We start from the raw sequence: 24,585 nt of genomic DNA, 5'->3' as shown, positions 1-24,585 counted from the left end.
CTTACTGGCCTGAGTAAACCCCTCCCATTGACCTGCCAACAATAGCCAAGTCTCAACTACAAGAGTAAGGTGTACTCAGCCCACACTAAGGGCACACCTTAAATACCCAGCTTGGGTGATAGGGGAGGCTGTGCCACTGGACCCTACAGGACACCTACTACATTAGGCCACACTACCAAGACGCAGAGTCATAGCAGCTCTACCTAATACATAGAAACAACACAAGAAGGCTGCCAAAAGAAAAAGATAAAACTATATGGCCCAAATGAAAGACAGATCAAAACTCCAGAAAAAGAGCTAAATGAAATGGAGATAAGCAATCTATCAGATATAGAATTCAAAACACTGGTTATAAAAATGCTCAAGGAATTTAGTGAGGACCTCAACAGCTTAAAAAAACATCCATTCAGAATCAAAGGGTATGCTCATTGAAATAAAGAACAATTTTCAGAGAAACAACTATGGAGTAGATGAAGCTGAGAATCAAATCAATGATTTGGAACATAAGGAATTGAAAACAACTAATCAGAACAAGAAGAAAAGAGTATTCAAAAAATGAGGAGAATATAGGCAGCCTTTGGAACAACTTCAAAAGGTCCAAAATTCACACCTCAGGGATGCCAGAAGAAGAGAAAGAGCAAGAAATTGGAAATCTACTTGAAAAAGTAATGGGAAAAAAACCTCTCTAATTTGGTGAAGGAAATAGACATGCAAGTCCATAAAGCACAGAGAATCCCAAACAAGATGGATGTAAAGAGTCCCACTCTAAGATGCATCATAATTAAAATACCAAAGGTTCAAGATAAAGAATCTAAAAAGCAGCAAGAGAGGGTAAGTTATTTACCTGAAGGGGAGTTTCCATAAGACTGTCAGCTGATTTCTCAAAAGAAACTTTGCAGGCTAGAAGGGATTGGCAAGAAATATTCAAAGTCATGAAATGCAGAGACTTACAGCCAAGATTGCTCTACCAAGTAAAGCTCATTTAGAATTGACAGGCAGATAAAGAGCTTCCCAGACAAGAAAAAAACTAAAGGAGTTCATCGCCACCAAACCACTAGTATATAGAATGTTAAAAGGACTGATTTAAGGAAAAATCAAAACTATGAAAAAGAAAATGACAAAAAATACATATATATCAACAACTTAATCTAATAATCAAACTAAGCCAACAAGAAGACAGAGACAGAATCATCAATACAGAGAGCATTTTGTTGGTTGCTAGATGGGATGGGGGTGTGGGGAAATGGGTGAACAGGGGAGGGGACTAAGTACAATAGGGAATTACAGAATAGCCATGGGGATATAAACTACAGTACAGGAAATGGAGTAGCCCAAGAACATGTACACATACTCCAAAGACATGAAAAATGGTGGGAGGATTGCCTGAGGGAGTATAGGGTACTGGGGGGAGTGGGGTTAAGTGGGGAAAATTAAGACAACCTTTTATCATATTCAATAAAATATAATTTAAAAAGAAAAACAATAAAACAGCCAAGGTATGGAAGCAACGTGTCTATTAATAGATTAATGGATAAAGAATAAGTGGTGCCTATATACAGTATAATATGACTCAGTCATTAAAAAAAGAAATATTGCCATTTACAACAACATGGATGGACCTAGAAGTTACTGTATGGAGTGACATAAGTCAGATACAAAAAGGAAAATGCCACCTGACTTCATTTCTGTTTGGAACATAGAACACAAAATAAATGAACAACAGAACACAAATAGACTCAGAGATACAGAGAACATTTTGATAGTTGCAAGATGGGAAGAGGATGGGGGCTGGAAGAAGAAGCTGAAGGATTAAAAAGTACAAAGTGGTAGTGACAAAATAGGCATGGGGATGTACACTACAGCACAGAGAATATAGTCAATAATATCTTAGTAAGTATGTATGGTGTCAGATAAGTACTAGATTTATTGGGATGATCCCTTATTAAGGTTTTTTTTTTAATTTTTAAAATTTTATTTAGTTATTTTTCAAGTACCGTTTTTTGCCTATTTTTCCCATCCCAGCCTCCCCCACCCCTTGCTCCCCACCTCCCTCCCATTTCCACCCCCCTTAGTTCTCGTCCCTGTGTCCTTCCTATTTGTTCCTCCAAATCCCTCCCCCTTTTTCCCCTTAACTTCCCTTCCTTCTCCCCTCTGGTCACTATCCCCTTGTTCTCTATTTCAGTGTCTTTTCTTTTTTTCTGCTTGCTTGTTTGTTTTGTTGTTTAGCTTCCTGTTAAAGGTGAGATCATACGGTATTTGTCTTTCAGCACCTGGCCTATTTCACTCAGCATAATGCTTTCCAGTTCCATCCATGTTGTTGCAAAAGGTAGTAGCTCCTTTCTCTCTGCAGCATAGAATTGTATTGTGTATATGTACCACAATTTTTGGATCCATTCATTTATTGATGGACACCTAGGTTGCTTCCACCTCTTGGCTATTGTAAATTGTGCTGCTATGAACATTGTGGTGCATAGGTTCTTTGATACTGATGTTTTAGGATTCTTAGGATATAATCCCAGTAGTGGAATTGCTGGGTCAAAAGGCAGGTCGATTTTTATTTTTCTGAGAAAATTCCATACTGTTTTCCATAATGGTTGTACCAGTCTGCAATCCCACCAACAGTGAACTAAGGACCCCTTTTCTCCACAACCTCTCCAACATTTGTTGTTTGTTGCTTTATTTATGATAGCCATCCTGACTGGTGTAAAGTGGTATCTCACTGTGGTTTTAATTTGCATCTCTCTGATAGCTAACGATATTGAGCATCTCTTCATGTGTCTCTGAATGTTCTGTATGCTCTCCTTGGAGAAGTGTTTGTTCAAGTCCTTTTCACATTTTTTAATTGGGTTGGGTGTCTTCTTAGAGTGGAGTCATGTAAGTTCTTTGTATATTTTGGAGATTAAACCTTTGTCTGAGGTATCATTGGCAAATATGTTTTCCCATACAGTTGGTTGTCTTGCTAATTTAATACTGTTTTCTTTAGCCATGCAGAAGCTTTTTATTTTGATGAGATCCCATTTGTTTATTCTTTCCTTTACATTCCTTGCTCTAGGGGACATATCAGTAAAGAAGTTGCTGTGTGAAATATCTGAGATTTTCTTGCCAATGTTCTCCTCTAGGACTTTAATGGTGTCACAACTTACATTTAAGTCTTTTATCCACCTTGAATTTATTTTGGTGTATGGTGTAAGTCTGTGCTCAAGTTTCATTTTTTTGCATGTAGCTGTCCAGTTCTCCCAACAGCATTTGTTGAAGAGGCTATCTTTACTCCATTTTATGTTACTGCCCCCTTTGTCGAATATTAATTGACTGTAGAGAGTTGGGTTGATTTCTGGGCTCTCTGTTCTGTTCCATTGGTCTATGTGCCTGTTTTTATGCGAGTACCAGGCTGTTTTGATTACAGTGGCCTTGTAATACAGTTTGATATCAGGTATTGTGATCCCCCCTACTTTGTTCTTCTTTCTCAAAAGAGCAGCTGCTATTTGGGCTCGTTTATGGTTCCATATAAATTTTCGAAGTGTTTGTTCTATGTCTGTGAAATATGCCATTGGTACTTTATTAGGTATTGCATTGAATCTGTATATTGCTTTGGGTAGTATGGACATTTTGATGATGTTAATTCTTCCAATCCATGAACACGATATATGTTTCCATTTGTTTGTGTCTTCCTTGATTTCGTTCTTCAGGGCTGTGTAGTTTTCTGCATACAGGTCTTTTACCTCCTTAGTTAGGTTTCTTCCCAGATATTTTATTTTTCTTTTTGCTATACCAAATGGGATTTTTTTCTTTATTTCTGCTTCTGCTGATTCACTGTTGGTATACAAAAATGCCTTTGATTTCTGGATATTGACTTTGTAACCAGCTGTTTTGCCAAACTCATTAATTAGTTTGAGCAGTTTTTGGGTAGAGTCTATAGGATTTTCCATGTACACTATCATGTCATCTGCAAACAGTGACAGTTTTGCTTCCTCCTTTCCTATTTGGATGCCTTTTATTTCCTTTTCTTGCCTGATTGCTGTGGCTAAAACTTCCAATACTATATTGAATAGAAGTGGTGAAAGTGGACAACCTTGTCTTGTTCCTGATCTTAGTGGAAAAGCTTTTAGTTTTTTCCACTGAGTATGATATTGGCTGTAAGTCTCTCATATATGGCCTTTATTATATTGAGGAATTCTCCCTGTATTCCCACTTTGCTGAGTGTTTTTATCATAAATGGGTGTTGTACCTTATCAAAAGCTTCTTCCATGTCTATTGATATGATCATGTGGTTTTTGTCTTTGCTTTTGTTTATGTGATGTATTACATTTACTGATTTGTGAATATTGAACCATCCCTGCATCCCTGGGATGAATCCCACTTGATCATGGTGTATGATCTTTTTGATATATTGTTGGATGCGATTTGCCAATATTTTGTTGAGGATTTTAGCATCTATGTTCATCAGCGATATTGGCCTGAAGTTTTCTTTCTTTGTTGTGTCTCTATCTGGTTTTGGAATTAAGATGATGCTGGCTTCATAAAAAGAATTTGGGAGTTTTCCATCCTTCTGGATTTTTTGGAATAGTCTGTGGAGAATAGGGGTTAGCTCTTCCTTAAATGCTTTGTAGAATTCTCCTGTGAACCCATCTGGTCTGGGGCTTTTGTGTGATGGAAGTTTTTTGATTACTGCTTCAATTTCTTTTGCTGTTATTGGTGTATTTAGATTTTCTGCTTCTTTTTCATTGAGTTTTGGAAGATTGTATTTTTCTAGAAATGTGTCCATTTCCCCTAGGTTTTCAAATTTCTTGGCATACAGTTCTTCTTAGTAATTTCTTACAATCCCTTCTATTTCTGTGGTATCAGTTGTAATCTCTCCTTTTTCATTTCTGATTGTGTTTATTTGTGTCCTCTCTCTTCTTTTCTTGATGAGCCTACTTTAAGGCTTGTCTATTTTGTTTATCTTCTCAAAGAACCAACTCCTGGATTCATTGATCCTTAAAATTGTGCTTTTGGTTTCTATGTCATTTAACTCTGCTCTAATCTTGGTTATTTCCTTCCTTCTGCTTGCTCTGGGCTGTCTTTGTTGTTGTTCCTCGAGTTCTTGCAGGCGTAGGGTTAGGTTGTTTCTTTGAAATGTTTCTATTTTCTTTAGGTAGGCCTGTATTGCTATAAACTTCCCTCTCAGGACTGCCTTCGCTGTGTCCCATAAGTTTTGGGTTGTTGTGAGATCATTTTCACTTGTTTCCAGAAAGTGTTTGATTTCTTCCCTAATTTCATTCTTGACCCATTTGTTGTTTAATAGCATACCATTCAGTCTCCATGTTTTGGGGTGCTTTGGGTTTTTTTCTTTGGGGTCGGTTTCTAATTTCAGTCCCTTGTGGTCAGAGAAGATGCTTGGTATGATTTCAATTTTCTTGAATTTTTTGAGGCTCGTTTTGTGTCCTATCATATGGTCTATCTTTGAAAATGTTCCATGTGCATGTGAAAAGAATGTGTATTTAGCTTCTTTGGGATGAAGGGCTCTATATATATCAGTTAAGTCCATTTCATCTAGGGTGTTGTTTAATGCCACAATATCTTTGTTGATAATTTGTTTGGAAGATCTGTCCATTTTTGATAGTGGGGTGTTCAAATCCCCTACTATAATTGTGTTGTTGTCAATATCTTTCTTGAAGTCCTCTAAGATTTTCTTGATATATTTGGGTGCCCCTATGTTTGGTGCATATATGTTTACAATGTTAATGTCTTCTTGGTGGATTCTTCCCTTGAGTATAATGAAGTGACCTTCTGGGTCTCTCTTTATGGACTTTTTTTTGAAGTGTATTTTGTCTGATATGAGAATTGCTACCCCAGCTTTTTTTTCTTGTCCGTTTGCTTGGAAAACTTGTTTCCAGCCTTTCACTTTTAGTCTGTGATGGTCTTTTGTCCTGAGGTGAGTCTCTTGTAGGCAGCATATGTGTGGGTCATGCTTTCTTATCCATTGAGCTATTCTGTGTCTTTTGATTGGAGCATTTAATCCATTTACGTTTAAGGTTATTACTGATAGGTACTTATTCATTGCCATTTTTGTACCTGTGTTCCTCTCTGTCTCCCTCTTATCCTTCCTTCCCTTAAATCTGTCCTTTTAGTATTTTTTGTAGAGCTGGTTTGGTGGAGGCATATTCTTTTAGGCTTCTTTTGTCTTGGAAGCTCTTTATTTGGCCATCTATCTTGATTGGGAGCCTTGCTGGGTAAAGTAGCCTTGGTTGTAGGCCTCTGGTTCTCATTACTTGGAATATTTCTTGCCATTCTCTTCTTGCTTGAAGTGTTTCCATTGAGAAGTCAGTAGCTAACTTTATTGGGACTCCCTTGTATGTTACTTTCTGTTTCTCCCTTGCTGCCTTTAAGATTCTCTCTTTGTCTTGGAATTTTGCCATTTTCATGATGATGTGTCTTGAAGTGGGCCCCCTTGGTTCCTCTTGGTTGGGACTCTGTGATTCCTGCATTTGTGAGACTTTTTCTCTTATCAAATTAGGGAAATTTTCTCTCATTACTTGTTCAAATACGTTTTCTATCCCTTGTTCTTGTTCTTCTTCTTCTCCTTCTGGTATTCCTATTATTCGGATATTATTACGTTTCATATTGTCTTGCATTTCTCTTAATCCCTCTTCATTCTTTCTGAGCCTCTTTTCATTTTCTTGTTCTTTCTGTGAGATGCTTTCTACCTTGTCCTCCAACTCACTAATCCTATCCTCCGCTTCATCTATCCTACTTTGGAAACTTTCTACTGTGTTCTTCAATTCGGAAATTGTATTCTTCATTTCCTCTTGTCTCTTGCTTATAGTTTCCATTTCCTTTTTGATGTTGCTGTAGTTTGCAGAGAGATCATTATAGTTCCCCTGTAGTTTCTGGTAGTTCACTGTGAGCTCTTTGAACTTCGTAATAACCAGTGCTTTGAATTCACTGTCTGATAGTTGATCAGCCTCTATTTCATCTAACATTCTTTCTGAAGTTTCTGCTTTTTCTTTCATTTGGGGATTGTTTCTTTGTCTTCCCATTGTTTGAGACTCTTCTTGTTAGTCTCTGCTTCTAAAATTGATCTGTTCTGAAACCCTGGTTTTATGGTGTAAACTTCTGTGGTATGATCCTTGTGAAGTTCAATGGTGCAGACTCCTTGAAGTTTCTTGATGTTCTTCATCTCCACCTACACTCACGCTGGTCCTCACGCTGGTCCTTGCGTTGGTCGCCTACCACTGCTGAATATCCCGGCTCTAGTAGCCGCCTCCTCAAGCACCCAGGCCCGTTACTACGGCAGTGGCACAGAGTCTGGGAATGTCCGGGCTCCTGTATCTGGCTCTCTCTGCGGCCCAGGGCCATCACAGGGGTTTGGAGAGTCCTGGCTTCCGGCTTCCGTACCTGACTCCCCAACGTCCAGTCGCGTCACTATGGCAGCAGCACAGGATCTGAGAACTTCCCAGCTCCCGTAGCTGGCTCCTCAGGGCCCAGGCCTGTCTCTATGGTGGCGTCACAGGGGCCTTTGGTGTTCCAGCTCCTGCAACTGACCCTTCCGTTGCCCAGGCCGGTAGCTATGGCATCAGCACAAGGGCCGAGAATGTCCCCGCTCCAGGTCCTGACTCCTCTGTCTCCCAGGACCGTCACAGGGGCTTGGAGTGTCTGGCTTCCGTACCTGACTCCCCAGCTCCCAGGCCTGTTGCTCTGGCGGCAGCACAGGGGCCGCGTGAGACCCTGCTCTAGTAGCTGACTCTGCCGCCGTCTGGCGTTTCAGTGTCGGTCACAATCTCTGGTCTTTTAATTTCATAAATGCTGGGTAACTGATGGTTTATTGTACTGTTTCTCTATAGATCTGCCAGGATTTTCACCCATGAGTACAGGAGCTAGTATCAGCTCCATCTTACTCCGTCGCCATCTTCCCAGCATCTCCTTTATTAAGTTATATAAATGTCTGATCACTGTATTGTACAGCTGAAATTAACATAATGTTGTATGAAAAATAAAAAAATATTTATTTATTTTTTATTTTTTATATTAAATTTTATTTAGTTACTTTTCAGGTACATTTTTTTTAATCTATTTCTCCCGTCCCACCCCACCCCCCCACCCGGTCTCCCCCCTCCCTCCCATTTCCCCCCCCAGTCCTCATCTCTGTGTCTTTCATACTTGTTCCTCAAAATCCCTCCCCCTTTTTTCCCTTAAGTTCCCTTCCCTCTCCCCTCTGGTCGCTGCCCACTTGTTCTCTATTTCAGCATCTTTGTTTTTATTCTGTTTGCTTGTTTGTTTTATTCTTTAGCTTCCTGTCAAAGGTGAGATCATATGGTATTTGTCCTTCAATGCCTGGCCTATTTCACTCAGCATAATGCTTTCCAGTTCCATCCATGTTGTTGCAAAAGGTAGTAGCTCTTTCTTTCTCTCTGCTGCATAAAATTCCATGGTGTATATGTACCACAATTTTTGGATCCATTCATTTACTGATGGGCACCTAGGTTGCTTCCAACTCTTGCTATTGTAAATTGTGCTGCTATGAACATTGTGGTGCATAGGTTCTTTGAAATTGATGTTTTAGGATTCTTGGGGTATAATCCTAGCAGTGGAATTGCTGGGTCAAAAGGCAGATCAATTTTTATGAAAAATAAAAAAATATTTTAAAAAATGAATAACACATACCTGGAACACATGGAAGTGGAAATAATAGGATCTGGCAGGAATATACCACTTTCAGAAATAGTACTTTGCTTGATCCTACTGACGATTCTGAAATGTAGGGCAACAGATTTATTTCACAGATAAGGACATGGAGATACAGAGAGCTCCCATAGTGAGCCAAACAGGAAACTGAGACTAAATCCATGTCCCTGGTCTCAGCTTGGGCTCTTGGCAGTCATTACAAAAGAACTGGCATGCATATTGTAAAAATACGTAAACAAACTCCTCACATAAAATGAACTCAGGAGGCTAGAAGAGGGAGTTCTATGCAGTACATGGATTCTGGAGCCCAACAAGAACTCTGTGTTTCTAATGGTTCTCCTGACTTTCTCTTTTCTTTGAAAAAGTTTAGTTTCCAGGACTTGTGTGTTGTTCAAAAGTAGGCCACATGTCCAAAATTGAGATCCTCTGCTGTTCCTGAATAAACTAATTTTCCTGGAGAAATACCTGGCTTCCTATTTGTTTAAGGTCAACAGTATTGTTTCACATTTGTGCCAGTCCTTTCTGGCCAGAATTTTCTCAGAACTGGTTGTATGGCATGAGGGAGCTGCCAAAAAAAAAGGAGTATGTAGGAAAGGAAAGAGTGGAGAAGAGATGACCAGCTGGTCTGAAATGAACCAAGCTGAGAAACCAGAAAAAATCCAATGTCTGGGATAGGGGCTAAGTTACACAAGTCAGAGAGACCCAGCTGAAGAAACCCAAGGGGTATTGATATCTGGGCCCAGATGAAGAAGTCATGATCAGGGTGTGGATCAAGGGCCAGTGCAGATGTTAGGGTGTTATGATAAAAGTAGACCTCAACCTTCCACATTCCAGGGTGGAATAGACACATGGAACTCGCATGTTCCAAAGTCCTGTCATTAGCCCACATTTTAAATTCCGGTTGGAAATTCCTAAGTCAATTCTGTTTATTTTGGGGGTTCAGAATGCATTGTTCTTCCCTTGTCCCACCCCATTATGGATACTTCCTATGAAGAACTTGATATTTTTTAAAGACACTTAGGCTCTGCCCAGGGTCTGACTCAGACATTTTAATGAGTCTAGTGGTGCCCAGTGGGTTTAACTGACACTATGGTCCCTGAGGGGTTACTGGTAACTTCTCTGAAGTGTTGACAGGTTGTTTTTAAACATTCTTTTTTTAATTGATTATGCCATTACAGTTGTTATATTGCCCCTCCTCCATTCCCCTCCACCCTGCATACCCCTCCCCCACCATTCCCCCCTTTAGTTCATGAACACGTTTCTCAAGTGCTTTAGATTCTATATTTCCCCTACTATTCTTACCCTGCCCTATCTATTTTCTATCTACTGTCTATGCTACTTATTTTCTGTACCTTCTCCCCCCTTCTCCTTCTCCCACTCCCCTGTTGCTAACCCTCCTTGAGATCTTCATTTCTATGGCTCTGCTCCTGATCTAGCTGTCCTCTTAATTTACTTTTGTTTTAGGTGTGGTTGTTAATAACTGTCAGTTTGCTGTCCTTTCACTGTTCATCTTTTTGATCTTCTTTTTCTTAGGTAAGTCCCTTTAACAATTCATATAGTAAGGGCTTGGTGATGATGAACTCCTTGAATTTGATCTTATCTGAGAAGCACTTTATCTGTCCTTCCATTCTAAATGAAAACTTTGCTGGATGGAGCAATCTTGGATGTAGGCCTTTGGTTTTCATGACTTGGAATACTTCTTTCCAGCCCCTTCTTGCCTGTAAGGTCTCTTTTGAGAAATCAGCTGACAGTCTGATGGGCACTCCTTTGTAGGTGACTGTCCCCTTATCTCTTGCTGCTTCTAGGATTCTCTCTTTCATTTTAATTTTGGCTAATGTAATGATGATGTGCCTTGGTGTGTTCCTTCTTGGGTCCAACTTCTTTGGGACTCTCTGAGCTTCCTGGATTTCCCGGAAGCCTATTTCCTTTGCCAGCTTGGGGAAATTCTCCTTTATTATTTGTTCAAATAAGTGTTCCACTCGTGACTGTTCCTCTTCCCCTTCTAGTACCCCTATAATTTGGATGTTGGAACGTTTAAAGATGTCCTGGAGGTTCCTAAGCCTCTCCTCATTTTTTTGAATTCTTGATTCTTCATCCTTTTCTGTTTGGTCATTTCTTTCCTCTTTCTGGTCCACTCGATTGATTTGAGTCCCAGTTTCCTTTCCATTACTATTGGTTTCCTGTGCATTTCCATTCATTTCAATTAGTTTAGCCTTCATATGTTCCTCTAATTTGTGACTAAATTCAACCAGTTCTGTGAGGATCCTGATCACCAGTGTGTTGAACTGTGCATCTGAAAGTTTGGCTATTTCTTCATCACTTAGATTTATTGGCTCTGGGGCTCTGAGTTGTTTTTGAGCCATGTTTTGATCTGTTCGTGCCTGTTACGTATGAGGAGAGGCACCTTAGGCGTTCACCAGGGCGGGGCCACCCAGGTCACACACAGGTTTGTGATGCTGTGTGTGGGGGTGGGGTCAGAGAGGGAGCAATGGTGGTCTTCTCCACTTGCCCAGTCTGCCTCACCACTCGCCCCTGCCTGTTTATCTGAGTGTAAAGGTGTGAGCCCGCCACCCAGCGCTGCGTGGTCTCAATTCTCGCCTCTTCACTGGTTTATCCGCATGCAAATGCGCGACCGACTACAAACAGCCAGCCGCGCCTCTTCCCTGTGTCTGCCCGTAGCTAGCCGGCACCTGGGATCCATGCCCTCGGCTGCCTGTGCACTGCCCGGGTTGGGGGATCTTGCCCAATCTGCTTCACTGATGATTTCGCCCCTCTCACTGGTTTAGCTGAGTGGTCTGTTGTTTCCAGACTCCGTATTCGATTTTCTGTGTGCTTTGGTTATGTTTATTGTTGTTAAAACTTTATTGTTTTTAGATTTGGTTGTGCGAGGATGCAAAGTGTTCCCATGTATGCCTCCATCTTGGCGGAAGTCTCTCGTTACTCTTCTTGTTCTTCCTATCAAACTACTAACTCTAACTTTGAAACCTATTTCACATCTGATCCCTTCTCCTAAGTCATGCTGCTGCCACAGTTATGAGTCACACCTTCTAGCTAGTCACTCTGACACCAAAAAATCTCACTAGGTAGCCTGTGGGATAATGTCAATAACTTGCTTCAAAACCACCATGGGTTTAAATAGGTACTGGCTTAAAACATCCTCTTGCTCATTATGGACTGCATTGGTCACTAGAAGTTTAAAAACCTCCCTTTACTTTCATTTTTGTCTTCCACCATTCACCTTTCATTTTCCTTCTCATCTACACTGAACTTGTCACCATTCCCTAAACACCATACTTCATGGCCTTTGCCTTTGCTCTTCCTTTCTTCCTTAAACCAAGCCTTGATAAGAGAGCAAGAATCCAGATCAGAGCCTAGCTCATCAGAAAGAGTTCTAAACAGTTCCAAAAGTACAAGGAGCAACAACAGCTTGAGAAAAGAGTAGAGAAGTTCCCCTGTGCCTGTGATATGGGAAACTTTGAAAAACTGAATAATGGGAGCCTTTGAACCCTGCCCCGTAAATAGAACTAAATTATCGCATTCTGCTCCTGTGTCCTTGAGCCCTGCCTCTGCCCCTAGACAGGACTAATTACCTCATTCTGCTTCTGTATCTTGCTTTTGCCACATAGATAGGAAGACCCCTAATCTATATATTCCCCAAGAATCCTTTGTTCATTGCTCAGAATTTGGAGGCTGACTCCTCTGAGCCCATGCATGTAAAAGGAATAAACCTCGTACTCCAAAATCCCTCAGTGTTTGGTCGCTTCATTTCCCACAACACCTGCCCTCCCTGCTTATGGGGAACAGGGTCACACTTGAGCCTGACTACATGAAGATGAACCTGGGAAGATTAGGTGATAGCTAAACCTGAATCATAAATCCTGGAAGGAGAAGGTCTTTTCTCCTAGGTACATGCCCTTGAGTTGTGAAATTCTGGAAGAGATACAGCTCTGCAATCATTATCTGAACTCTCTATCAACCACCCTCCAAACCCACAAACCAGCCCAAAGACACCAATATTTAATAAACTGAATGCGTAAACAGCTATGTGAATGTCAATTTCTTTTTTGTTTTCTTCCCCCCCCCTTTTTTTGTTGTTCAAGTACAGTTGTCTCCATTTTACCACCACCACTCCCCTCACCCCGCTATCCACACTTGTCCCCCCATTCCACCAATCCCACCTCCCCTTGGTTTTGTCCTTGTGTCCTTTATAGATGTTCCTGAATACCCTTCCCCTTTGCCCCCATTATCCCCTCCCACCTCCCCTTTGGTTACTGTCAGTTTGTTCTCTTTTGTTTTTTCATATATATACTTATATATTTTATATTTTCCTTTGAAAAAGAACAGGGTCTGAATTATATTAATTTTTGTCTACAGCTTCTCCTTAGTATTTTCTATAACTACTGCTGTGGCTATATTTTAAGGATTCATTTAATTAAAAACACAATTCAGAAAATGTACAGATGTACACACTATAATTATCATTTGAAGAAAAACACCCACATAGATTTCATAATGATGGTAAAATGCTCAGGAATTCTCCCCTTGCAGGAATTTCAGACTCTTACCTTTGGTTTGGAAAAGAGAAAGCAACTAGGTAAAGTACTCTTTTCCTTTCTTTTTTTTAAACTTTATTTTATTGTTGTTCAATTACAGTTGTCTGCATTTACCCCTCACCATTCCCCTCCCAACCCAGACAAACCTACCTCCCTCCCTTACTTCCAACCCCCCCACCTTGGTTTTGTCCATGTGTCCTTTGTAGTTGTTCCTGAAAACCGTTTTCCCCAATATCACCTCCTACTTTCCCTCTGGTTGCTGTCAAATTGTTCTTAATTTCATTGTCTCTGGTTATATTTTGTTTGCATGTTTGTTTTGTCAGGGTCCTATCAGAAAAACAGAAGCAGTAGAATATATGCCTGTGGAGGGAAAAAATACACACCTGGAAGGGGTTGCTCATTGACCCAGCAAGCAGCTCTCCTGCCTCATCAGTTATCTCCCCTCAAAACAGCTAAGCTTAGGAGAGGCACGTGGATGTCAGGCAGTGCAGTTAATGGAAAAACTGAGTAGAACAGGGCTGAAAAGGATTTCCAGCACCCAAGGTTGAAATGAGAAGGTGAGGAGAGGAAGGTGCCCACTTACCAATTTACTGGAGGAAAACCTCATGCACATTTGGGGCCTTCACTTCTTCACAAGGAAGAAAACATTGAGTCAAGCATGGACTGTGGGATTCCCAGATGAGACTTACTGATAAATGGGGTCTGGGCATCATCTACTCATATTTACAGTGCAAGCCCAGGACCCCTCCTGACATGGTGCTCTGAGCCCTTTCTTCTCTAGAGGACCAGCTTACTCCTAAGAATGCTCACCCCTCAGCTGTACATGGCTTGGGAAAATCAGACTTATAGATGTTCAGGAAGGCAAGGAACTGTCCATACCAGGGTTGGTGGGTGTAGGGGAACTCATGGGCCCAGATTACTATCTTGTCCAGATTCTGTTTGCTGTATCTATAATGGTGACAGATGGCCAGGCCACTCAGAAACCCAACATTACCAGCCATGCCCCGAGTCCCTCGGCCTGCCCAGGAAGGCCCAGGGAACCCCCTATCTCCTCCCACTCCCCCTTCCAAGCCTGTCACCCAGTTCTATCCATCTCTGGGCTCAGTTCCCTTTCTAGCCACAGAGTCACTGCTTTATGTACAAGCTACTCTCATGGTACCTGGGTTAGCTCAGCAACTCCAAACTGGCCAACCTGCAGCCACCTAGTGCCTGCCAATAGCCCTCTCTATCTACACTGCAGCCAAAAAAAATTCTTTTCAGAATTAAAATATTTTGTTAAAAAGATAATAACAAATTGTTGTACAATTTTACAAAACACCTCAATTCCACCACTGTTAAGTCTTTCTTCCCATGTTTCTTGAGGACCTATTAAGTACAAGTTACTATCTAAATATCTTGAGGGAATGAGAGAGACATTAGCCTACCCTTTATATTCTGTGGGAAAGAGATAGAAGAAACAAGTAAACAGTTAAATAAAATGATGCTAGTAACTTCTAAGAAGGAACTAAACTCTGTTTTACAAGAGAAACTAAGAGGGAGGACCTGTTTAAATAAGAGCAATCTACATGGCCTCTTGTTGGAGATGACTTTCAATGTGAAACCTGAAGAATAATAAGGAGCTGGTTATGTGAAGAGTAACAGAAGAGCATTCCAGGACTAAGGAACAGCAAGTACAGAGGCTCTGGGGTGGAAAACACTTTGGTGCCTTCCAGGAGCTGCCTCATGGTAGGACAGTGGCCTGAGAGGACATTGGAGAGATCATTCAGAGTGTGGTATGTGCTTTGACACTTTGACAGGGTTATTTTAAGGATAAAAGGAGATAATATATGAAAGTACTTGGCACCATGTCAGCACATAGTAAATATTATAGAAATAAATGATAGTCAACTTGTAGGATATCCGAAGTTAGAAATCTGAGGTGATGGTCCTAACTATAGCACTTACTTGCTTTGTGACCTTGACAAAGTCAACCAGCTTCCCTGGGGCTCAATTTTCTGCCTGTAAAAATAAAATTAATAGCACTTGGTAGAGTGAGGAGTAGTTGTGATTGTGCTTTGGAAAAGTATAAGCATCAGGCAAATATGAAGGAGACATTTCTTGGAAGTTTAGCAGCAGGACAGCACTGTACAGGGTCCTGAGTACTTTCTCAAAGTTGTCTGTACATTTCATTTCAGGAGGAGGTAGTGACACAGATTATCCCCAGCTGAAATATAAACCTGATAGTTTTCTGTGATCCCTTAGATGGAAGAAAACAGGCAAGTATTTGGGTTTAAAAAGCTTTTCCTTAGTAAATACAGTCTTTCTCCAGGAGCAAAATCAACATGATAAATTGCATCAGCATCAAACCCAAGTTTAACAAACATAGAAAACGAGAGGTTTCTGGGACTACTGGCCCACAGGACTAATACTTCAAGTGGCTGCTGTGGGGATTGACCCCACACTACCTCCTCTGCTTTTCTATGGCCTATAAGCTGAACCAGAAAAAAATCTAGGAATAGAAATAGTAATTTCCTTCTAAAATATGGCATCCCAAACTGTCTCTAGTCTGTTTAATGTGGTGATTTAACCATCTAAGGTTTTTCTTGGTCCCTCCTTCCTTCATTCATTAGTCATTGTTTATCAGGCCTCATGAGTAGGCAGAGTCCTCTGGTCCAGGCTATGGGAAGCATGACGACATAGAATACCTAGTTACCACTTTCATGAAGACCTTGGTCAGAGTGGCAGGATGTCAAATGAGAGAAAAAGATATTTACTAGTTAATAAATAAGAACCAAGGCAAGCACAACTTTCTAAGAGGTCAGCTAACAATCAACAGAAAGTTGTACATTCTACTTTGATCACTTTGTTATAAGCTTCTCTCGTGTTATTAAAAATTCTCCATGAATACCATTTCGATGACTGCTACATCTAGCCACATGGTTTGCCCAACCCTTTCCCACAGAAGCTTCCCTGGATAGTAAGGCTGGCATTTAGGCCAATATGTGGAGTTTGTGAAATACTCACCTGCTACTTGGAAACACTGGATAAAGCACATCAAATGTGACATGAATCTTGGGAAGTTTGGGGACTGCCAAGTGTGGTCTGCAATCTCAACCCCCAATTTATCTCTTTATGTTAATGGTTGACAGCAAATCTCTGAAGCCAGGCTGCCTGGCTTTGAATCCTGCCTCTACCTGTACTAGCTGGGTAACTACGGACAGGCAGCTGAGATCTCTATGCCCTTGTTTGCTTACTAGAGCTGTGGGATTTTAAAATATTTTATGGAATTGTTATAGGGGAAAACATAAATCCTTTGCTCAGTGCCAAAAACACAGTAAGTACTCAGTAAATGTTACTATCACCAAGCATTATGAGAACACCTATGTAGAAGAAACAGAGGTTACTGAGACTGAGAAAGAAAGAGTTACAACCAAAATTTATATCAACACTTCCTGAGCCTGAAGTCCACTACTGCCCCTCATGCTGATGGTGAAAAGCCAGTGCTGAGCCAAGTAAGAGATAGCCAGGGTCCAAAGGTCCCTGGGGTTGGAACCTAAGGGGTGGAAAATAACCACAGAATGGGGGGAAGTTTGGGAGGAATGGGTGTAAAAGATTACATATGTGGGCCCTTGGGTCTGGACAGGAGCCCACAATTTAGGGGAGAAAGTAAACAACTTGTGTGTGTGAAGAATCACCTGTCACCAGGTGAGGAGAATGTTGGGAGTGAGAGTGTAGATGGGTGGAGGAACAGGTCAGGAGAAAATGGGGCCCCTTGGGAGGCTGGCTGCCAAGGAATTTTCCAAATATATTTTGCATTAGCACCCAAATTGTGGGCTTTGGGTTTGATATTGTGGGAGAGAATTTAAAAAGAGTAAGGGAATCAAATTAACTTGCCCCATGATTTTCTCTTGTATCCATGATCTCCCAGAAGGCTTAGGTGACCATCCCCCTCTTGGGCAGTCGCCACCTGATGAACTTCTATTCATTCCTGAAGACCCCTTTCTCTTCCTTTAGTTCTCTCCTTTTTTGGGTAGACCCAGACCACCATCCATTCCTCCAGTAAAGGCCTTACCATATTTTATTGTACTGTTTTCTGACCTTATGTACTAGCTGTGTACTCTAAGAAATATCTGTCAAGTGACTCACTGAATGAATGAGCATTCCCATGACATTCTTGGGAAAAAGATTATTTTTCCATCTACAAAAGGAGAAACTGAGGCTAAGTGAGTATCAGTTGCTGACTTCATATGCAGTGGGCAAGACCTGGGGCTGAACCTCCTGAGGACAAGACTGACCAGTACATTTACCTCGTGTCATAATTGAAAGGTGGACTAGGACAAGTATGGGGAAAACTTCTGATGTAGGTAGGCAGGCAGTTTTGGAGACAACACAGAGGGATCCTAAGCCCCAACCCAACTCTCAATAACTACTTTCCCTATCTGTAACTACTTTGTATCTCTGGAATAAAAATAATAAGGAAATAACAACACCTATAGAACATTTGGTGAACTGACTGTCATTTCTGGAACTCAGCTTTCATGTGTGTTTTGCTTGCAGCTGTGTCATGATACCCAGCATACTGGCTGGCACATAATAGGTGCTCATTGCACATTTTTTAGGAAACGAATGAATAGAAAGTTGAAATGTGCAAAACCACGGTCATTGTCAGCTGAAAAAGCTTTTCTTCCTATTCCACAAGGTGGAGCCAGCACAGTTAATCAACTCTAGTGGCTCTAAGCTCTGCCCTCCCCCTCCACCCTCCACCTCCCCACTGGTGGGAGGGACAATACTTGCAGACTGGCCTCATGTAGTCAGAGACAGTCAGCCATCCAGAAGTCAATGCACCATGAGTGTGTCTGTGCTGAGCCCCACCATAGCCCTGGGCAGCACCTCTGGGTTCCTGCAGGTGACCTTCCTGCTGGGTCTGGTTCTGCTGCTGCTCAAGACAGCCCAGCTCTACCTGCACAGACAGTGGCTACTCAAAGCCCTCCAGCAGTTCCCCTGCCTTCCCTCCCACTGGCTGTTCGGGCACCAGCAGGAGGTAAATGCAAGCGGGACAGGGGAGTGGGAAGGCAAGGAGGGCAGGGGATTGCCAACAGGATCATGGTCATGGTCAACAGGTCTGTGGGACAAAGCCTTGTTGTATGAGGAGCACATGGCCATGGGGCAAAATCCGGTTTACCCCTCAGGTGATGGCTCCTCATCCCATGTGCTGCTGTGCTCAGTCTGTCAGATCCCCTTTCCTTAGGTCTGTAGGCTATTTTGGCAGCCCAGCACTTTGAGGACAATGGCTGTTCCTTAGTCTCTCTGCTACAGGATCACAGAACAGAACTTCTAGGTGCTTCCCTGCCTGTGTCCATTCATTTCCATCCCCTCTGCCAGGCCCTAAGTTTCCTGGGACATACACATGGGTCTTATGGATCCCTGCCTGTGGGGGTTCACAGTCTGTGGAGACAATAGACAGGGATTTAAAAGTGTCAGGTCACAGGAAGAGAGGCTCACCCACAGGGTGGCTGCGGGTAAGATCAGGAGTAAGGGACCCATCAGCTTGGTTGGTATGTGACTCTGAGACTTTTCATACTGGTGATGGCAGTGCTAAAACCCTGACAAGTTAATGGCACATATGAGCAGGAAGGCTTCCAGAATGGCCCAAGGTAAGGAGTACTGGCATTTGAGTTGCGCCAGTAAAAAGAATCTCTTTTCCTCTCAGCTCTCATTCCCCAAACGCTTGCCCTGTGAGCTCCTTTTGACTGAGGATATTGTAACTCTTTCTGTACCTTCAGACCCAGCACAGTGCCTGACACCAAGGGATGCCTGACTCAGGAACTAAAGAAAAGGAGCAGCTTTCAGGTTGGGTGACAGACAGTGCTACCCAGCCAGCTTTGTTTGCACTAGTCCCTGGGCGAAGGGTGCAGAGCAAGGTGAGGGGCCGGCATGGAGGGAGACTAACCTAGGGCTCACTCTAATTACCTCATTTTAACTTAATTACTACTATAAAGGTCATATCTTGAAGGAAAGTCACATTCTGAGGTACTAGAGATTAAACCTTTCAAGATATGAATTTGAAAGGGACAAAATTCAACAAATAATTCAAACATAAGTCTGGGAAAAAGGCATGTGCACCATTCAGTCCATAACCGAACATATATCAACCACATACTACGTGTAAGTATCTAAGGGCAGTTCTCAGTGAGGGCTTAACCAGAAGCCAGAATCTGACCTTAGATCAAGTCTTGATGAAGAGCAAGAATCCAGGTCACAACCTGGTTCATTAGAGCCAGTTCCAAGCTCCTAATCACAGCTAATACATCCAGAATTTTATCCCTCTAGCTGTTTTACCCTTCACCAGCCCTCCAAGCACTGGACCTAAAGAGAAAGGTTTTGTTGATTTGTCTTTCCCTTGCTTATAGTTCCAGAATGACCAGGAGTTACCACAGATTCTAAAAAGGGTAGAGAAATTTCCACATGCCTGTCCTCGCTGGTTGTGGGGGAGCAAGGTCACACTCCTGGTTTATGACCCTGACTACATGAAGGTGATCCTAGGAAGATCAGGTGAGAGTGAAACCTGAATTGTGTCTGGAGCAGCTCTTCCCTCTGTCTTGTGAAATTCCTCTGGAGATTTCAGTTCCTCCAGAATTCTCTGAACCCTCTACCAACCACTCTGCCAGACCACAAGCCAGCTTAAAGTCAACAACATCTGCTCTAACTGAATGCTTAAACAGCCTGCTGGGCCAATATCTCTTCTATGTTCTTTATTTTTTGTTGTTTCCTCCCTCCCTCCCTCCCTCCCTTCCTTCCTTCCTTCCTTCCTTCCTTCCTTCCTTCCTTCCTTCCTTCCTTCCTTCCTTCCTTCCTTCTGTTTCTTCCTTTCTCCTTTAATCAGATTTGCGATTATCTGTTATATAAATTCCCCAGATCTGAAAGACAATTTCTATCAACCCTGACTTTGGTTTCACACTTCTAATTGTTGCCTGTCCTAAAGACGTGAAGCTTCCAGAGACTGCAGGAAGATGATAGACCTCTATGTTTTCTGTGGCACTGAATATGGTGCCTATGTTTCTGGCTGATTGACCATCCTAATCCTGTGGGCATTCTGCTTCTGGGACACTAAGTCTGCCTTCCTGAGCTCACAGCAACTATTGGAACAGAGAGACTTGGAGATGGGAGGCAGGTGGGAGACAAACTGCCAGCTGAGGATGACAGCCCATGGTCTGAACCACAGCTGCCTCCTGGGGGTTCCCTGCCTTGTTTGAAATCCTCCAGTTTCCTCTAATGCCTTTTTATTACTTTTCAGATCCGAAGGATCAGGCTGCGTACAGATTCCTGGCTCCATGGATTGGTAAGTATGTCTAGCCAGTCCTGTGGGGTCCACCTGCCTTACCAAGAGCTATCTCCGACTCACAGAGAACAGGTAACCAGCACCATATCACTACCCTCATCTCTGAATCAAGCCTTATTTCTCTTCTAATAAAACCTCACTGCTTCCAGGTCATGGTGAGAGCCCCTCTGAAACCCAGCTTCTTCCCATCACCTCTCAGTGCTCCCCAATGTTTTCAGAGTGACACTTACTTACAAACTTCTATTACCAGCCCCCAACTCCATCTCACCCTTTAACTCACAGTTGTCATAGTAATATGCCATGTACCTTCCACTTTGGGAAATTCACATTCCTGAAATACACTGGCCTTTCCTTCCTCTGCCCATGATGTACCTTTTTCTGACATCCCTGGTTCCTTCCAAATTGTCCCCAGTCATCCTTCTGATTCCATCTCCCCACCCCCACACACCTATCTGTGGCCAGGGTATGGTTTGCTCCTGTTGAATGGACAGGCCTGGTTCCAGCACCGGCGAATGCTGACCCCAGCCTTCCACTATGACATCCTGAAGCCCTACCTGGGGATCATGGCTGACTCTGTCCGAGTGATGCTGGTAAGTCCATCCCTCTCTCATCTGCACACACCCACTCATGGCACAACTCACATGGTCCACTCTAGGATATATGGAACCTTGGGACATCCATCAGACAGAGCTAACCAAAACAACTCAGCCAGTCAGAACTTACCATGTGACAGAGCTTCACAAAGTGGACGGAACTGGAGGTACCTAGGCACCAGCTTGAATTCACATGAATTTGGCCATTGCTAAGGGAAAGGAGGGCTGTGGAAGGAACAGGTCAACTCGCCTGTCACCTCCACATCTTCAGCACAGTGGACTAGAGAAACAGTCCTTTCTCTTCACAAACCACCACTAGCACACCTGAGCAGTGACAGCTTCAGTGACATGATGGACATCCCAGGATGACATTCAGGTGGACTCTGGCTTGGAGCACAGGCTTCAACATGAAACTGAGTCATTGTGTGGAAGGGAATGGAGATTACATCCTCACTCACAGAGCTAGGTCCTGCCATCGCATCACCTGTTACCTGGTCTCCGATCTCCACAACTATGCTCATTTGATGAATAAAAGAGTTAAAGTCTCTGGTGTCCCTTCCTTAGCGGCCCTAGTACTGGTCACTTAGATTTTCTCTTGCCTTAACATATTTGCTACCTAGAGTTAAAGGCACGAGGTGTCCCTCGGTTCTAACTTAACCCCACACAAAATTCCCTCCTTGTCCCCTAAAAAAGCAATGTTTTCTGGTCTGCTTAAATGTGATTACCATAACTGATTTCTAAATTTCAAAAGTATTTCAAGCCATTATGAGAAAATGTCTTCAATTTTATAATCAAAGGTTGTGAGAATATAGCTTGAACTTTATCATCATTTGCTTTACAGTCTAAATGTGCTATAATACCTCTGCTCTGGAAAGTGAGAGATGCCAAACAGGTGTCTGGAGAGACAGAGACAAAATGGCTTTGTCAGCTACTGCCCTCTGGAGCAGTAGACTTGGGTCAATGTTCCCCTCCCACTACAGGACAAATGGGAGGAGCTCATCAGCCAGGACTCCCATCTGGAGATCTTTGAACATGTCTCCTTGATGACCCTGGACACCATCATGAAGTGCGCCTTCAGCCAGCAAGGCAGCGTCCAGACAGACAGGTCTGTGATGATCCTGCAGCTGCAGGCTTTTTGTTTCTATCAACTGATATGGACTCAGTAGAGAGGCAGTTCAGGCAGGAGTGAGGCTCACCAACTCAAAAAGCAATAACCTGTCCAGAGCTGCTGACCATGGACAAATTGCAGTCAGATCAAAGCTTGACTCACCCACAGACCCCTAATTCCTGGCACAGGCTCATTCCTGTTGGTTCATATCACTTCTTTGTTTGTTTGTTTCAATTATATTATTATTGTTGTTCAGTTACAGTTGTCTGCATTTTCCCCCCACCACTCTCCACCATCCAAGCCAAACTCACCTCTCTCCCTTGCTCCCATCCTCCTTTTAGTTTTGTCCAGGTGTCCTTTAGAGTAGCTCCTGAAACCCCTTCCCCCCATAAGCCCCTCCCACTCCATACTGGTTACTGTCAGATCGTTCTTAATTTCTATGTCTCTGGGTTTGTTTTTTTTTGGTTTTTTCTTTTGTTCATTATGTTCCAGTTAAAGGTAAGATCTTATGGTATTTATCCCTCACCACCTGGCTTATTTTACTTAGCATAATACACCCTAGTTCCATCTATGTTGCAATGGGTAGGAGCTCATTCTTTCTTTCTGCATAGAATTCCATTGTGTAAATGTACCATAGTTTTATGATCCACACATTTACTGATGGGTACTTAGTTTGTTTCCAGCACTTGGCTATTGTAAATTGTGCTGCTATAAATATTGGGGTTTTTTGGTTTTGTTTCTTGAGGTCAATTTCTAGTTTCAGACCCTTGTGGTTGTAGAAAATCCTTGATATGATTTCAATTTTTTTGAACTTGTTGAGGTTTGTTTTGTATCCTATCATGTGGTCTATCTTTGAAAATATTCCATGTGCATTTGAAAAGAATGTGTATTTTCCTTCTTTGTGAGCAAAAGCTCTCTCTATATATATATATCAGTTAAGTCCATTTGATCCAGGGCAGTGTTCAATGCCACAATATGTTTTTTGATATTATGTTTGGAAAATCTCTCTGTTTTTGACAGTTGGTTGTTAAAATCCTCTACTATAATTGTGTTGCTGTCAACATCTTTCTTGAAATCCTCCAAGATTTTCTTTATGTATTTGGGTGCTCCTATGTTGGGGTGCATATATATTTACAATGTTTCTGTCTTCTTGATGGATTCTTCCCTTGAGTATTATGAAGTGACCTTATGCATCTTTTTTTATGGCTCTGTTTTCGAAGTCTATTTTGTCTGATATGAGTATTGCTACCCTGGAGATTTTCCCTGTCCATTTGCTTGGAATATTTGTTTTCAGCCCTTCACTTCAGTCTGTGTAGGTCTTTTGTCCTGAGGTGGGTCTCCTCATATGTGTGGGTCATGCTTTCTTACTCATTCAGCTATAGTATGTCTTTTAATTGGGGCATTTAATCTATTTTGCTTAAGGCTGTAATTTTTTTAAAAAGATTTTATTTATTTATCTTTAGAGGGGAAGGGAAGGAGAGAGGGAGAGAAATATCGATGTATGGTTGCCTCTCATGCTTCCCATGCTGGGAACTGGCCTGCAACCCAGGCATGTGCCCTGACTGGGAATTGAACCACAATACTCTAGTTCACAGGCCCACACCCAATCCACTGAGCTACACCATCCAGGTGCTTAAGGTTGTTATTGATAGGTACTTACTCATTGCCATTTTTTCGTACCTGTGTTCCTCTCTCTGTCACTGTCTTTCTCCCTGTTCTCCAATCAGACTTTGTAGCATCTCTTGCAGAGCTGGTTTGGAGGAGGTATATTCTTTGAGGCTTCTTTTGTTTGGGGAGCTCCTTATTTGGCCTTCCATTTTAATTGAGAGCCTTTCTGGGAAGAGTAGTCTTGGTTGCAGGCCTTTGGTTTTCGTTAGTTGGAATATTTTTTGCCATCCTTTCTGGTTTGGAGGTTTCCATTGACAAGTCAGTTGCTAGTCTGTCGGGTCTCCCTTGTATGTTCCTTCCTGTTTCTTCTATGCTGCCTTTAAGATTCTCTCTTTGTCTTGAGATTTTTCCATTTTAATTATGATGTGTCTTGAAGTGGGCCTCTTTGGGTTCATCTTGACTGGGACTCTGTGTTTTCTGGATTTGTGTGACTTTTTCTCTAATCAAATTAGGGAAGTTTTTCATCATTGCTTTTTTTTTAAGGTTTAATATCTCAAATTTATTAAAAACATCGAAAATCAATACAAAATATGCAGCAATGCAAATTTAAAAATAGAAAAAGAAGCTTAATAGACCCTTCTACAAACAGAACATAAAAGATTAATAGACTATGAAAAGATTCTCAATGTTTCTAATCATTACAGACATGTAAATTAAAAGCTGTTATAGTTAAAGTCAAATGCC

The 24,585-nt window shown here is 42.0% G+C and overlaps 1 protein-coding gene across 2 annotated transcripts in view; it reads left to right on the top strand.

Moving 5' to 3' along the window:
* LOC119054461 (cytochrome P450 4A11) overlaps window positions 1-24,585 on the top strand; it is a 64,561-nt gene that overhangs the window by 23,442 nt on the left and 16,534 nt on the right. Inside the window, exons 1-5 of one of the 2 annotated variants that reach the window (XM_053673453.1) lie at window positions 18,028-18,234; window positions 19,604-19,745; window positions 20,488-20,532; window positions 20,995-21,122; window positions 22,106-22,230. In XM_053673453.1, the coding sequence (XP_053529428.1) occupies window positions 18,040-18,234; window positions 19,604-19,745; window positions 20,488-20,532; window positions 20,995-21,122; window positions 22,106-22,230 (635 nt within the window). In that variant the 5' untranslated portion in view covers window positions 18,028-18,039. Of the gene's footprint in view, window positions 1-18,027; window positions 18,235-19,603; window positions 19,746-20,487; window positions 20,533-20,994; window positions 21,123-22,105; window positions 22,231-24,585 lie in introns of those variants that run through there. The other variant, XM_053673454.1, reaches the window with a different exon arrangement.

The sequence above is a fragment of the Artibeus jamaicensis genome, unplaced genomic scaffold (assembly GCF_021234435.1).
Source record: "Artibeus jamaicensis isolate MK-2021 breed Jamaican fruit bat unplaced genomic scaffold, CSHL_Jam_final contig_866, whole genome shotgun sequence".
NCBI classification, from domain to species: domain Eukaryota; kingdom Metazoa; phylum Chordata; class Mammalia; order Chiroptera; family Phyllostomidae; genus Artibeus; species Artibeus jamaicensis.
The sequence above is the reverse complement of the archived record's forward strand: the minus strand, read 5'-3'. Positions and strand labels throughout refer to the sequence as shown.